Below are 13,707 nucleotides of genomic sequence, written 5' to 3'. Positions count from 1 at the left end.
AGATAAGGAGCCCCAAACTGTTCACAATACTCAAGGTGAGGCCTCACCAGTGCCTCAGCATCACATCCCTGCTCTTGTATTCTAGACTTCTTGAAATGAATGCTAACATGGTATTTGCCTTCCTCACCACCGACTCAACCTGCAAGTTAACCTCCAGGGTATTCTGCACAAGGATTCCCAAGTCACTCTGCATCTCAGATTCCTGGATTTTCTCCCTGATTAGAAAATAATCCACACATCTATTTCTACTACCAAAGTGCATAACCATACATTTTCCAACATTGTATTTCATTGCCATTTTCTTGCCCATTCTCCTAATCTGTCTAAGTCCTTCTGCATCCTACCTGTTTCCTCAATGCTGCCTGCCCTTCCACCAATCTTTGTATAATCTGCAAACTCCACAACAAAGCCATCTATTCCATCATCTAAGTCATTTATATACAGCATAAAAAGGTAGCCCCAACACCGACCCCTGCGGAACACCACTAGTCACTGGGAACCAAACAGAAAAGAATCATTTTATTTGAACTAGCTACCTCCTATCAATCAGCCAATGCCTAACCATGTTAGTAACTTTCCTGTAATACCATGGGCTCGTAACTTGTTAAATAGCCTTATGTGTGGCACCTTGTCAAGGGCCTTCTGAAAGTCCAAATATACAATATCCACTGCATCCCCTTTATCTATCCTACTTGTAATCTCCTCAAAGAATTCCAACAGGTTTGTCAGGCAGGATTTTCCATGAAGGAAACCATGATGACTTTGTACTATTATGTCCTGTGTCACCAAGTTTTCCATCACCTCATCCTTAACAATTGACTCCAACATCTTCCCAACCACTGAGCTCAGGCTAACTGATCTATAATTTTCTTTCTGCTGCCTTCTTCCTTTCTTAAAGAGTGGAGTAACATTTACAATTTTCCAGTCCTCTGACACCATGCCAGAGTCCAATCATTTTTGAAAGATCATTTCTAATGCCACCACAATCTCTAACGCGACCTCTTTCAGAACCCCAGGGTGCAGATCCTCTGGTCCAGGTGACTTATGTACCTTTAGGTCTTTCAGCTTTTTGAGCACCTTCTCTCTTGCAATACCCCCACTTCTCTTCCTTCACACATTACAACATCAGGCATACTGCTAGTGTCTTCCACTGAGAAGACTGATGTAAAATGCTCATTTAGTTCATCAGCCATCTCCTTGTCCCCCCATTTTTATTTCTCCTGCCTTATTTTCTAGTGGTCCTATAGCCAGTCTCATTTCTCTTTTACCATTTGAGTATTTCTTCATTTTTGGAATACGCATGTCCTGTACTTTCCTCATTTTTCCCAGAAATGCACACCATCGCTGCTCTGCTGACATCCCAACCAGCAACTCCTTACAATTTACTTTGGCTAACTCCTCTCTCATACCACTGTAATTTCCCTTACCCCACTGAAATACTGCTACTTTACTTTCTCCCTATCAAATTTCAAGCTGAACACAATTATATTGTGATCACTGGTTCCAAAGGATTCTTTTACCCTAAGCTCCCTAATTGCCTCTGGTTCATTACATAACACCCAATCTAGTGCAGCTGATCCCCTAGTAGGCTAATTGACAAACTGCTCTAAAAAGCTATCTCTTGGGCATTCAACAAACACTCTCTTGAGATCCATTACCAACCTGATTTTTCCAATCAACCTGCAGGTTAAAATCTCCCGTGACTACCATAATATTGCTCTTTTGACTTACCTTTTCTATTTCCTGAAGGCATGAGTTTGCTCCAGCAGACAAGGTGAGAATCATAGAAATATAGAAAACCTGCAGCACAATACAGGCCCTTCGGCCCACAGTGCTGTGCTGAACATGTACAAACGTGTACTTACTTTACAAATTACCTAGGGTTACCCATAGCTCTCTATTTTTCTAAGCTCCATGTACCTAACCAGGAGTCTCTTAAAAGCCCCTATCGTATCTGCCTCCACCACAGTCGACGGCAGCCCATTCCACACACTCACCACTCTCTGAATAAAAAAACTTGCCCGACATCTCCTCTGTACCTACTTCCAAGTACCTTAAAACTGTGCCCTCTCATGCTAGCCATTTCAGCCCTGGGGGAAAGCCCCTGACTATCCACACGATCAATGCCTCTCATCATCTTATACACCTCTATCAGGTCACCTCTCATCCTCTGCTGCTCCAAGGGGGAAAGGCCGAGTTCACTCAACCTATTCTCATAAGGCATGCTCCCCAATCCTGGCAACATCTTTGTAAACAACAGGAATTCTGCAGATGCTGGAAATTCAAGCAACATACATCAAAGTTGCTGGTGAACGCAGCAGGCCAGGCAGCATCTATAGGAAGAGGCGCAGTCGACGTTTCAGGCCGAGACCCTTCGTCAGGACTAACTGAAGGAAGAGTGAGTAAGGGATTTGAAAGCTGGAGGGGGAGGGGGAGATGCAAAATGATAGGAGAAGACAGGAGGGGGAGGAATGGAGCCGAGAGCTGGACAGGTGATAGGCAGAACATCTTTGTAAGTCTCCTCTGCACCCTTTCTATAGTTTCCAAATCCTTCCTGTAGTGAGGTGACCAGAACTGAGCACAGTACTCCAAGAGGGGTCTGACCAGGGTCCTATACAGCTGTAACATTACCTCCACACATGAAGAGCGTTTGATGGCTCTGGGCCTATACTCACAGGAATTCAGAAGAATGAGGGTGACCTAAATGAAACCTATCGAATGCTGAAAGGCCTTGATAGAGTGGATGTGGAGAGGATGTTCCCTATGGTGGGAGAGTTTAGAACCAGCATCAGAATAGAGGAGCATCATTTTAGAATGGAGATGAGGAGCATTTCTTTAGCCAGAGAGTGGTGAGTCTGTAGAATTCATTGTCACAGGCAGGTGTGAAGGCCAAGTCTTGACGTATATTTGAAACAGAGTTTGATAGATTCTTGATTGGTCAGGGAATGAAAGGATATAGGGAGGAGGCAGGAGGCTGGGGCTGAGAGGAAAACTGGATCAGGCATGAAGAAATGGAAGAGCAGACTTGATCAGCCAAATGGTCTTATGGTGTTGATACGCTTGGGTATTTTGAGGTAAAGGAGGAGGTAGTGTTGGGTTGCTTAAAGAACATTAAAATGGATGAGTCTCCAGAGCCTGATGGAATATTCCCAGGTTATTGAGAGAGACAGGAGATGAAACTGCTAGGGGCTTGACCTCTTTAGTGACAGGTTAGGTTCCAAAGGACTGGCGATTAGTTAATGTTGCTTCATTATTCAAGAAAGGGGAACTATAATCTGTTGTGTCTCACGTCAGTGGTAGGGAGGTTACTGGGAGAATTCTCAGGGATAGGATTTATGAGCATTTGGAAACCATGGCCTGATTAGGAAGAGCCAGCATGGCTTTGTGCAAGGCAAGTCGTGTCAAACTAACTTGATGGAGTATTTTTGATAAGGTGACTAGGATGATTAACGAAGGTGAAGTTGTGGATATTATCTATATGGATTTTAGTAATACATCATGCTTGCCTCTACTAGTTGAGGCATTGAGTTCAAAAGTCAGGAAGTTATGTTGCAGCTTTATAAAACTCTAGGTCGGCATCTCTGGTGCATTGAATGTAGTTCTGGCTATCCCCCCAATACAGAAAGGGTGTCGAGGCTTTGGACAGAGTGCAAAAAAGTTTTTTTTATGATTAGAGGGCATATGCTATAATGAGAAATTGGACAAACTCGTTGTTTTCTCTGGGAAGAGGGTGGGAGCTGAGGGAAGACAGGTGGCTCTTTTATCTCAGGGTTGAAATGTCTAATACCAGGTATTTAAGGTGAGAGGGATTAAGTTAAAAAAAGATGTGAGAGGCAAGTTTTTTACCGATAGTGGTGGATGTCTGGAATGTGCTGCTTGGGGTGGTAGTAGAGACAGATACGTACATTAGGGACTTTTAAGAGATGCTCTGATAGGCACATGAATGTGAGAGAAATGAAAGGACATGGACATTGTGTGGATTGAGGGCATTAGTTTGGTTATTAATTTAATTGGTTCAACACAACATCGTGGGTCAAACAGCCTGTTCTTGGGCCGAACTGTTCTGTGTTCTCTGAACTCAGCAGGTCAAAAAGCATCTATGATGGGAAATAAAAAGCTCATGTTTCAGGCTGAGTGAAGGGTCTCAGTCTGAAATGTTGACTGCTTATGTCCCTCTGTGGATGCTGCCTGTCCTGCTGAGTTCCTCCAGTATTTTGTGTGTGTCCCTTATGTTTACTTTAACTTGGCATTCCGGTTGGTACAGACCTCATGGCTGAAGGGTCTTTTCCTGGGCTGTAAGTGACCTGATAAAAATGTATAAGATGGTAAGAATTGTTGATAGAGTGCCCAACCAAGGTGAAAATGGATAATATGATAGGGCATAATTTTAAAGTGATTAGAGGAAAATAGAGGTGGGAGGGGTTGGTCAGAGGTAGTTTAATGAGTGTGTGGATGTCATGGTCTGGATTGGGGTCCCTTTAAATGTAGCTTGTTTATATTACGATCCGGACCGTTGATTCCCTGTTTTCCCGTGTCCCTCGACTTTGGTGATTAGAGGCAATTAACACTCGGCTGAACCGGTAGTTTATAGTCTCCGGCTTTCAGCTGTTCGGTGCGGGAGCGTCTGCAAAGTCACGGCGTGCCAATGTCATCTGGCCGGAGCAAGCCTTGTCTCCGCCCGAAGCGAGTGCCGGTAATTCGCCTTTCCTCACCGGAGCAACCCTGTCCAGTTACCTCGCCAAAGCGAGCCTGCAAAGTTTCCTCATCAAGGTGGGTCCGTCAGTTAACCCGCCGGAGAGAATCAAGAGCCGCTGTCTACTGTTCCCGGGCCGAGTCGAGAACTCAGCACTACCCGGAAGTACCAAGCACCATGTCCTGGCTCCGGCGGCATCCAAGTACCACGTCCACGTCCTGGCTCCAGCGGCATCCAAGTACCATGTCAAGTCCTGGCCCTGGCGGCGTTCAAGTACCATGTCAAGTCCTGGCTCTGGAGGCTTCCCAGTTCTGAGTCTAGTCCTGGCCCTGGCGGTCTGTGATTCCTGTCCTACCCCCTTGTCTGAATCCCTTCTCTGCCCCTCTCGTCTCTAGCCCTCGTCTGCAGCCCCCGCCTGCACCTCGGTCTAGTTCCATCACCGGAGCTAGATAGGTACTGTCTGGTGTTCATTCGTGTTGGTTTTGTCTTGTCTTGTCCTTGCCTCCGTGGGGTAAGTCTGGCCATCTTGCCATTGCCCCGCGTGGAGTCATGTCTTGTCTTGTCCTGTCCTTGCCTCCGTGGGGTAAGTCAGGCCGTCTTGCCGTTGCCCCACAGAGGGTCATGAGTCCCGGCCCTAAGTCCTGTACCCAAGGAGGGGTCCCGGCTCTTTGTTCTGTGTGTGAGTCCCGGCCCTATGTCCTGTACCCAAGGAGGGGTCCCAGCTCTCTGTTCTGTGTATGTGTCCATGGTTCCATGTACCTGCTCCCCCGAGACCGAGGCTCTGTGTTCCCATGTTCCTCCTCTCCCTAGCCCATGTCATGTGCATGCCTGGTTCTGGGGTCCGAGAACGAGGCAAGACCCAGGTACTGGGTCCTTGCCCAGTCTCGGGCTTGGACTCCATACCCTAGCCTCTTCATGTCTCCTCTAGTTCTGGGAGCTGATTCCAAGTCCTAGCCCAGACCCTTGGTCCCAGCCTAGTCATAGTCCTCAGTCCTTGTCCAGTTCGCTACTCCTGCTCCTGCCTAGCTCTCCTGATATCAAACAATAAACTAAATCTAAGTAACCTCACAAGATGTGTCTTGCATTTGGGTCCACCCTTGCTCCCAATGCCCCCACCATTGTGACAGTGGAGTGCATTTCTAGGGGTGGTGGTGGAAGCAAATACATTAGAAACTCTTAGGAAGTGTCAAGAATGAAAGAAAAATGGGGTAGTTGGGAGGAAAGGGTTAAATTGATCCTTGGAATAGGTCAGTGTTGGGACTACTTTTTATATGTTAATGATTTGGATGACAAAATTAATGGTTTTGTGGCTAAGGTTGTGGTTATGATGAAGGTAGCTGGGGTAGTAGGCTGAAGAAGCAGGGTGTCTGCAGAAGGTCTGTCTTAGACAGATTAGGAGAATGGGCAAAAAAGTGTCGGATGGATCATAGTGTCAGAAAGTGTATGATCATGCACTTCGGTAGAAGGAATAAAGGTGCAGACTATTTTCTAAATGGGGGAAGATGAAAAGGGACTTGAGAGTCCTCATGCAGGATTCCCTAAAGCTTAACTTGCAGGTTGAGACAATGGTAAGGAAGGCAAATGTAATGTTAGCATTCATTCTGAGAGGAACAGAATATAATTGCAAGGATGTAAAGCTAAGGCTTTATAAGGCATTGGTCAGACTGCACTTGGAGTATTGTGAGCAGTTTTGGACCCCTTATTAACGAAAAGATGTATTGGCATTGGAGAGGATTCAGAAGACGTTCTCGAGAATGATCCTGAGGATGAAAGGATTAATGTATGAGGAGCATTTGATGACTCTGGGCCTGTACTTGCTGGAGTTTAGAAGAATGAGGGGTGATCTCATTGAAACCTATTGTATAAGGAAAGGTATCAATAATGGATGGTTGTTTCCTATAACAGGGAGTCTAGGACCAGACAATGTTTCCTATGGTGGGAGGAGTCTAGAACCAGAATAAGATCTGCAGAGTTCCTCCAGCATTTTGAGTGACCCCAAGGTTCAGTTTATTGTTGGTACTGACATTGTGGGAAAGGGGCCTGTACTATGCTGGTACAGGACCATCCACCTGAGGTTCTTTTCCACAGATGCTGCCAGATGTACTGAGTATTTATGGAATTTTCTAATTTCATTTCAGACCCAGACCCTGCAGTACTCTATCTCTGTACACTGTGCTGCTCTGGGGGCTTACAGTTGGTTCACCTGCAGTACTCTGCCTCTGTGTCCCGGTGCTGATCTGAGGATTTAAAGCTGGTACACTGAACAGGAGGGCTAACCTCTGGGTGCAACAGTTATCTCCCCATTCCCCCAAAATAGTAATTTCGCTTGCTCGTATTGTCTCAAACAAGCTCAGGGAGCTCCACTTACCGTCCTCGTGTCACCACTTTGTAAGCAGAGCTGCTGTAGTTAGCATCCACGGTTCCGAATTCCTCGTTGCCAAGTGTGAAGTTCAACTCTTTTTTGTGGGCATTTACAATTCTGTGGACAGAAACCAGGTCTTGAGTGGGAAGTCAAATCAAGAAAATGACTGAGGGAATCTCCAGGACTATGTCCTACCTCAGCGTGGCTTTTCCCTTCTCCGGTTTGGACTTTTCATCTTCCAGCTGGATGTAAAGATAAGAGAATTACTGTGAGATCGCAGAGATGAACGGGGATGGTATTCAGATTTCCCACTTCAAGGTCCAAACACCTCCTCATCCTCTTCCTCTAAAAGCACACTGCTTCACTTCCTTATATTAATAATCTTGAAGAGGGGACTGAGTGTAGTGTACCTGGACTGTACTTGCTGGAATTTAGAAGATCTTATCGAAACATATAAAATTATGAAAGGGATAGATAAAATAGAGGCAGGAAAGTTGCTTCCACTGGTAGGTAAGACTAGAACTGGGAGACATAGGCTCAAGATTCAGGGAGTAGATTTAGGATGGAGATGAGGAGGAACTGCTTTTCCCAGAGGGTGGTGAATCTGTGGAATTCTCTGCCTAATGAAGCGGTGCAGATTATCTCTCCTACACAATCTCTCCCTCACATACACACTGACCCTCTCTCCTACAGCCTCTCCTTCTCTCACACACTGAGCCTCTCACCTACACGATCTCTCCCTCTCACACACTGACCCTCTGTTCTACACAATCTCTCCCTCTCTCACATACTGAGCCTCTCACCTACACAATCTGTCCCTCACACACACACTGATGCTCTCACCTACACAATCTCTCCCTCACACACACTGACCCTCTCTCCAACACAATCTCTCCCTCACACACACACACACTGACCCTCTGTTCTACACAATCTCTCCCTCTCTCACACACTGACCCTCTCTCCTACAGTCTCTCCCTCTCTCACAGAGTCTCTCACCTACACAATCTCTCTCTCACACACACTGACCCTCTCACCTACACAATCTCTCCCTCACACACACTGACCCTCTCTCCTTCACAATCTCTCCCTCACACACACACTGATCCTCTCTCCTACAGTCTCTCCTTCTCTCACACACACTGACCCTCTCACCTACACAATCTCTCCCTCACACACACACTGACCCTCTCTCCTACAGTCTCTCCTTCTCTCACACACACTGAACCTCTCACCTACACAATCTGTCCCTCACACACACACTGACCCTCTCTCCTACACAATCTCTCCCTCACACACTCTGACCCTCTCACCTACACAATCCCTCCCTCACACACACACTGACCCTCTCTCCTAGTCGCTCCTTCTCACACACACTGACCCTCTCACCTACACAATCTCTCCCTCACACACACACTGACCCTCTCTCCTACAGTCTCTCCTTCTCTCACACACACTGACCCTCTCACCTACACAATCTCTCCCTCTGTCCTACACACTCTCCCTCTCAAACACACACTGTCCTGTTAACTCATACACTAACCATTCCTCTCTGACAGCTCCCTCCTTTACCATCAGCATACTTGCCGTTACCTTCGTCAATGAGATGATGAGCCCCCAGCGCTGATCCCTGTGTCACATCACCCACCAATCAGAACAAGAACCATTCATCCATCTGCAGTGTGGTGGAGGAGTAAACGCCCCCATGTGTTGGTGTGGAGAATTGCAGTCCTTCAGTGGCAAGTTGCATCACACTACCCTCCAGTGGTGAAATAGTGAAGTGCAGCTCCCTGGTCCAGCACTGCACTGTGTCAAAGGCTGTCTTTCGAAAGTCAAAGTATGATTGCTGACCAGGAGTTAGAGAAGATACTGTATCTTTTTAAGGAGACCCTGAGAACAGCCTTGAGCTTTTCCTCTGCTGGAATGATATAGACTAGCTTAACAACATTCACCATGGGGCTTATCAATTTTGAATGAGGTTGGAGGCAACATCAGATGTACGACAACTCTGGTAGGGTTTCTAAGATGTTACTTCCTACAAAGTGAAACCCAGAGTATGAATAGCAGCGATGCTTCATTACCAGATGAACTCAATGCCCTTTATAAGTACAGCTGTGAAGATCCCTGCTGCACCTGATGACCCTGTGATCTCTGTCTCAGAGGCCGATGTTACGCTGTCTTTAAAGAGAGTGAATCCTCGCAAGGCAGAAGGTCACGATGGAGTACCTAGTAAGGCTCTGAAAACCTGTGCCAACCAGATCACATGTACCCCAGGCTACTGTGGGAGGCGAGGGAGGAGATTGCTGAGTGATAATCTTTGCATCATCAATAGGGACAGGAGAGGTTCCAGAGGATTGGAGGGTTGCAGATGTTGTACCCTTGTTCAAGGAAGGGAGTAGATATAGCCCAGGAAGTTATAGACCAGTGAGTTGATGGAGAAGATCCTGAGAGGCAGGATTTATGAACATTTGGAGAGGCATAATATGATTAGGTCAGCAGGGCTTTGTCAACGGCAGGTCGTGCCTTACGAGACTGATTGAATATTTTAAGGATGTGACTAAACATATTGATAAAGGTAGAGCAGTAGATGTAGTGTATATGGATTTCAGCAAGGCATTTGATAAGGTTCCCCATGCAAGGCTTATTGAGAAAGTAAGGAGGCATGGGATCCAAAGGGACATTGCTCTGTGGATCCAAAACTGGTTTGCCCACAGAAGGCAAAGTGTGGTTGTAGACAGGTCACATTCTGCATGGAGGTTGGTGACCAGTGGTGTGCCTCAGGTATCTGCTCTGGGACCACTTCTTTTTGTGATTTTTATAAGTGACCTGGATGAGGAAGTGGAGGGATGGGTTAGTAAATTTGCTGATGACACAAAGGTTGGGTGTGTTCTGGATAGTGTGGAGGGCTGTCAGAGGTTACAGTGGGACATCGATAGAATGTAAAACTGGGCTGAGAAGTGGCAGATGGAATTCAACCCAGATAAATGCGAGATGGTTCATTTTGGTAGGTCAAATATGATGGCAGAATATAGTATTAATGGTAAGACACTTAGCAGTGTGGAGGATCAGGGGGATCTTGGGGTCCAAGTCTATCGGACACTCAAAGCTGCTGCACAGGTTGAATGTGTGGTTAAGAAGGTATACAGTGTATTGGCCTTCATCAACCGTGGGATTGATTTCAAGAGCAGAGAGGTTATGTTGCAGCTATATAGGACCCTGGTCAGACCCCACTTGGAGTACTATGCTCAGTTCTGGTCACCTCACTACAGGAAGGATATGGAAACTACAGAAAGGGTGTAGAGGAGATTTACAAGGATGCTGCCTGATTGGGGAGCATGCCTTATGAAAGCAGGTTGAGTGCACTCGGCCTTTTCTCCTTGGAGCAACAGAGGATGAGAGGTGACCTGATAGAGGTGTATCAGGTGATGAAAGGCATTGATCGTGTGGATAGTCAGAGGGTTTTTCCCAGGGCTGAAATGGATAACATGCGAGGGCACAGTTTTAGGGTGCTTGGAAGTAGGTACAGAGGAGATGTCAGGGGTAAGTTTTTTACGCAGAGAGTGGTGAGTGCGTAGAATGGGCTGCCGGTAACAGTGGTGGAGGCGGATACAATAGGGTCTTTTAAGAGACTCCTGGATAGGTACATGGAGCTTAGAAAAACACAGGGCTATGGGTAGTCCGAGGTAATTTCTAAAGTAAGTACATGTTTGGCACAGCTTTGTGGGCCAAAGGGCCTGTATTGTGCTGTAGGTTTTCTGTGTTTCTATGAGAGGTGTCTCAGAATGGCAGCATCCATTATCAAAAAGGCATACCCTTTTCTCACTGTTACCATCAGGTAGGAGGTATAGAAGCCTGAAGGCACACACTCAGCGATTCAGGAACAGCTTCTTCCCCTCAGCCATCGAATTCCTAAATGGATATTGAACCTGTGAGCACTAGCTCACTTTTTTAATGTATATTATTTCTGTTTTTGCACGATTTTCAATCTATTTAATATATCTATACCGTAAGTGATTTATTTATTCATTATCATCTTTTTTTCTTCTACATTCTGTATTACATTGAACTGCTGCTGTTAAGTTAACACATTTCACGACACACACCAGTGACAATAAACCTGATTCTGATTCTGATCTGATCTGACCTTGCTAAAGTGTGCAAGTTCTGGTTACTGGTTATTACTTACCAATCTGCAATCCAGGTTTGTACCCTCTTTATAGAGCAGAATGCTGTATGCTGAGGTTTCACTGAGAGTTTGGTTACAAACTGTCTTCCTGCCTTCATAGTTCAAATCAAACATGAACGAGTGATTTTTAGAATTAAGTTGTAGCTTGATATAATCATCTGGATCCTGGCATAAAAGAATCATTTTAGATTTTTTTAAGCATGACAATATAATAAAACTTATTTCTGCATAGGGTAACGAGTAGCTTTATTTGTTACACGTGTGTCAAAACGTACAGTGAAATGCATCATTTACATCTAATAAATCAGCGAGGATTGTGCGGGGTAACCCATAAATGGCAGCAGGCGTCCGATGCCAGCACAGCATACCAGTAACTTACTCATCCCAATCGCATGTCTTTGGAATGTGGCAAGAAACCAGAACACCCTGAGGAAACCCATGGGGTCATGGGGAGAACAAACAAACTCCTTACAGACAGTGGTGGGAATCGAACCCTGATCTTACAGCTGGTGTTGTAAATATCCCAAGGCAAATTGCAACCAGCTTTGTCAATCTTTGTGACATTCACTCTATGGTCATCTTCCCTGGTGAGAAAACCAAAACTGTGTACAATACTCCAAGTATGGTCTCACCAAGACCCTATAACATCACATTAAGACTTTCCTTACTTCCTACATGTAAGCAGATGTTAGCATGAGTAAATAAAAGCTTGAATGCCTTCACTCTGTTTACCAAGTGATGAAGGGTGACAAGCTGATGGACGAAGGGAGAGTAAGAATAATGACAGAGGCTTGGAGGTGATTGGTGGATCCTGGTGAAGATGGTGATAGGCAGATGGAGGAAGGGAGAGTGGAAATAGTGACACAGGCTTGGAGGTGATGGGTGGAGGCAACAAAGGGCTATAAATGATGGAACCTGATAGGACAGGAAGATGCAACATGGAACCAAATAAGGGAGGAGGGGAGGACCGATGGGAACAGTAGGAGAAGGGTATATGGTGGGTGGGTGATGGGAAAATGGATGGGGGAGGAAGGGGAAGAAACTTGGGATGGGCACCAGGGTCTTCTCTCATCTTTCCTCTCTCATTGGGCAGAGGATACAAAAGCCTGAAAGCACGTACTACCAGGTCAAGGCAGCTTCAATCCCACTGTTATCAGATTGTTGAATGGGCTCCTTGTACAATAAGATGGAATCTAGGTCTCACAATCTACCTTGTTATAACCTTGCACTTTATCATTTATCTGCACACCACTCTTTTGGGAGCTTTTACACTTTATTCTGCATTGTTATTGTTATACCTTGATCTACTTCAATAATACCTCAATGACCTGATCTGTATGAACAGATAAGCTTTTCACTTTATCTTGGTCCACGTGACAATAATAAATCAATAGCGATACTCATTTCTCTCCACCGATGCTGGATGACCCACTGGTTCCTCCAGCAGATTGTTTCATGCTCCAAACTCCAGCAAAAACTCCTAAAGTGCTTTGGAGCCATTGGATTGTGGTCACCTTTCTAATGTGAAATACTTACCCCAGGATCCCACAACCAATCATCTTCATTTCAGTGGTAATGACCCAATGATGATCGGTCATGAATCGTGTTCCTAATAATGCAATCAGTCTTTTACCCTGGGTTGTTTAATGTGAAAGGGTGAAGATTTAATAGGAGCCTGATACTTTCTCACCCAGAGGAAGATCCGCACAATAGAGCAAGCTGCTAAGGGAAATGCGAGAAGCAGGTAAAACACTGAAAAACACTTGGATGGGTATGTGGATATGGGTGAAATGTGGGCAAAAAGGATTAACAGACAGGCATCTTGACTGGCATGGATGTGTTGGGCTGCAGCTATACAACTCTATGCTATATGACTAATTAGCACAGGCTTAAATGGGCTTTTTGGTTGGCATGAAATATTTGGGTTGAGGGGAGTAATGGATTAGAAGTATTATATATGAATGCACGAAGTAACCATATAACCATATAACAATTACAGCACAGAAACAGGCCATCTCGGCCCTTCTAGTCCGTGCCGAACTCTTACTCTCACCTAGTCCCACCGACCTGCACTTAGCCCATAACCCTCCATTCTTTTTCTGTCTATGTAGCCATCCAATTTAACTTTAAATGACAACATTGAACCTGCCTCAACCACTTCTGCTGGAAGCTCGTTCCCCACAGCTACCACTCTCTGAGTAAAGAAGTTCCCCCTCACGTTACCCCTAAACTTTTGCCCTTTAACTCTCAACTCATGTCCTCTTGTTTGCATCTCCCCCACTCTCAGTGGAAAAAACCTATCCACGTCAACTCTATCTATCCCCCTCATAATTTTAAATACCTCTATCAAGTCCCCCTTTAGCCTTCTACGCTCCAAAGAATAAAGACCCAACTTGTTCAACCTTTCTCTGTAACTTAGGAGATGAAACCCAGGTAACATTCTAGTAAATCTGCTCTGTACTCTCT

At 45.5% G+C, this 13,707-nt stretch overlaps 1 protein-coding gene across 3 annotated transcripts in view; it reads right to left on the bottom strand.

Annotated features, from left to right (window-relative positions):
* The window catches only part of slc15a2 (solute carrier family 15 member 2), a 243,672-nt gene that overhangs the window by 46,964 nt on the left and 183,001 nt on the right, over window positions 1-13,707 (bottom strand). For all 3 annotated transcript variants that reach the window (XM_063052514.1, XM_063052516.1, XM_063052515.1), the window contains 3 exons: window positions 11,242-11,406; window positions 7,251-7,297; window positions 7,062-7,172 (listed from right to left, as the gene is read on the bottom strand). In XM_063052514.1, coding sequence (XP_062908584.1) covers window positions 7,062-7,172; window positions 7,251-7,297; window positions 11,242-11,406 — 323 coding nt within the window. The remainder of the gene's footprint in view (window positions 1-7,061; window positions 7,173-7,250; window positions 7,298-11,241; window positions 11,407-13,707) is intronic.

This window comes from Mobula hypostoma, chromosome 6, assembly GCF_963921235.1.
Source record: "Mobula hypostoma chromosome 6, sMobHyp1.1, whole genome shotgun sequence".
Taxonomy (NCBI): domain Eukaryota; kingdom Metazoa; phylum Chordata; class Chondrichthyes; order Myliobatiformes; family Myliobatidae; genus Mobula; species Mobula hypostoma.
Note: the sequence above shows the minus strand (reverse complement) of the source record. Positions and strands in the feature narration are given on the sequence as shown.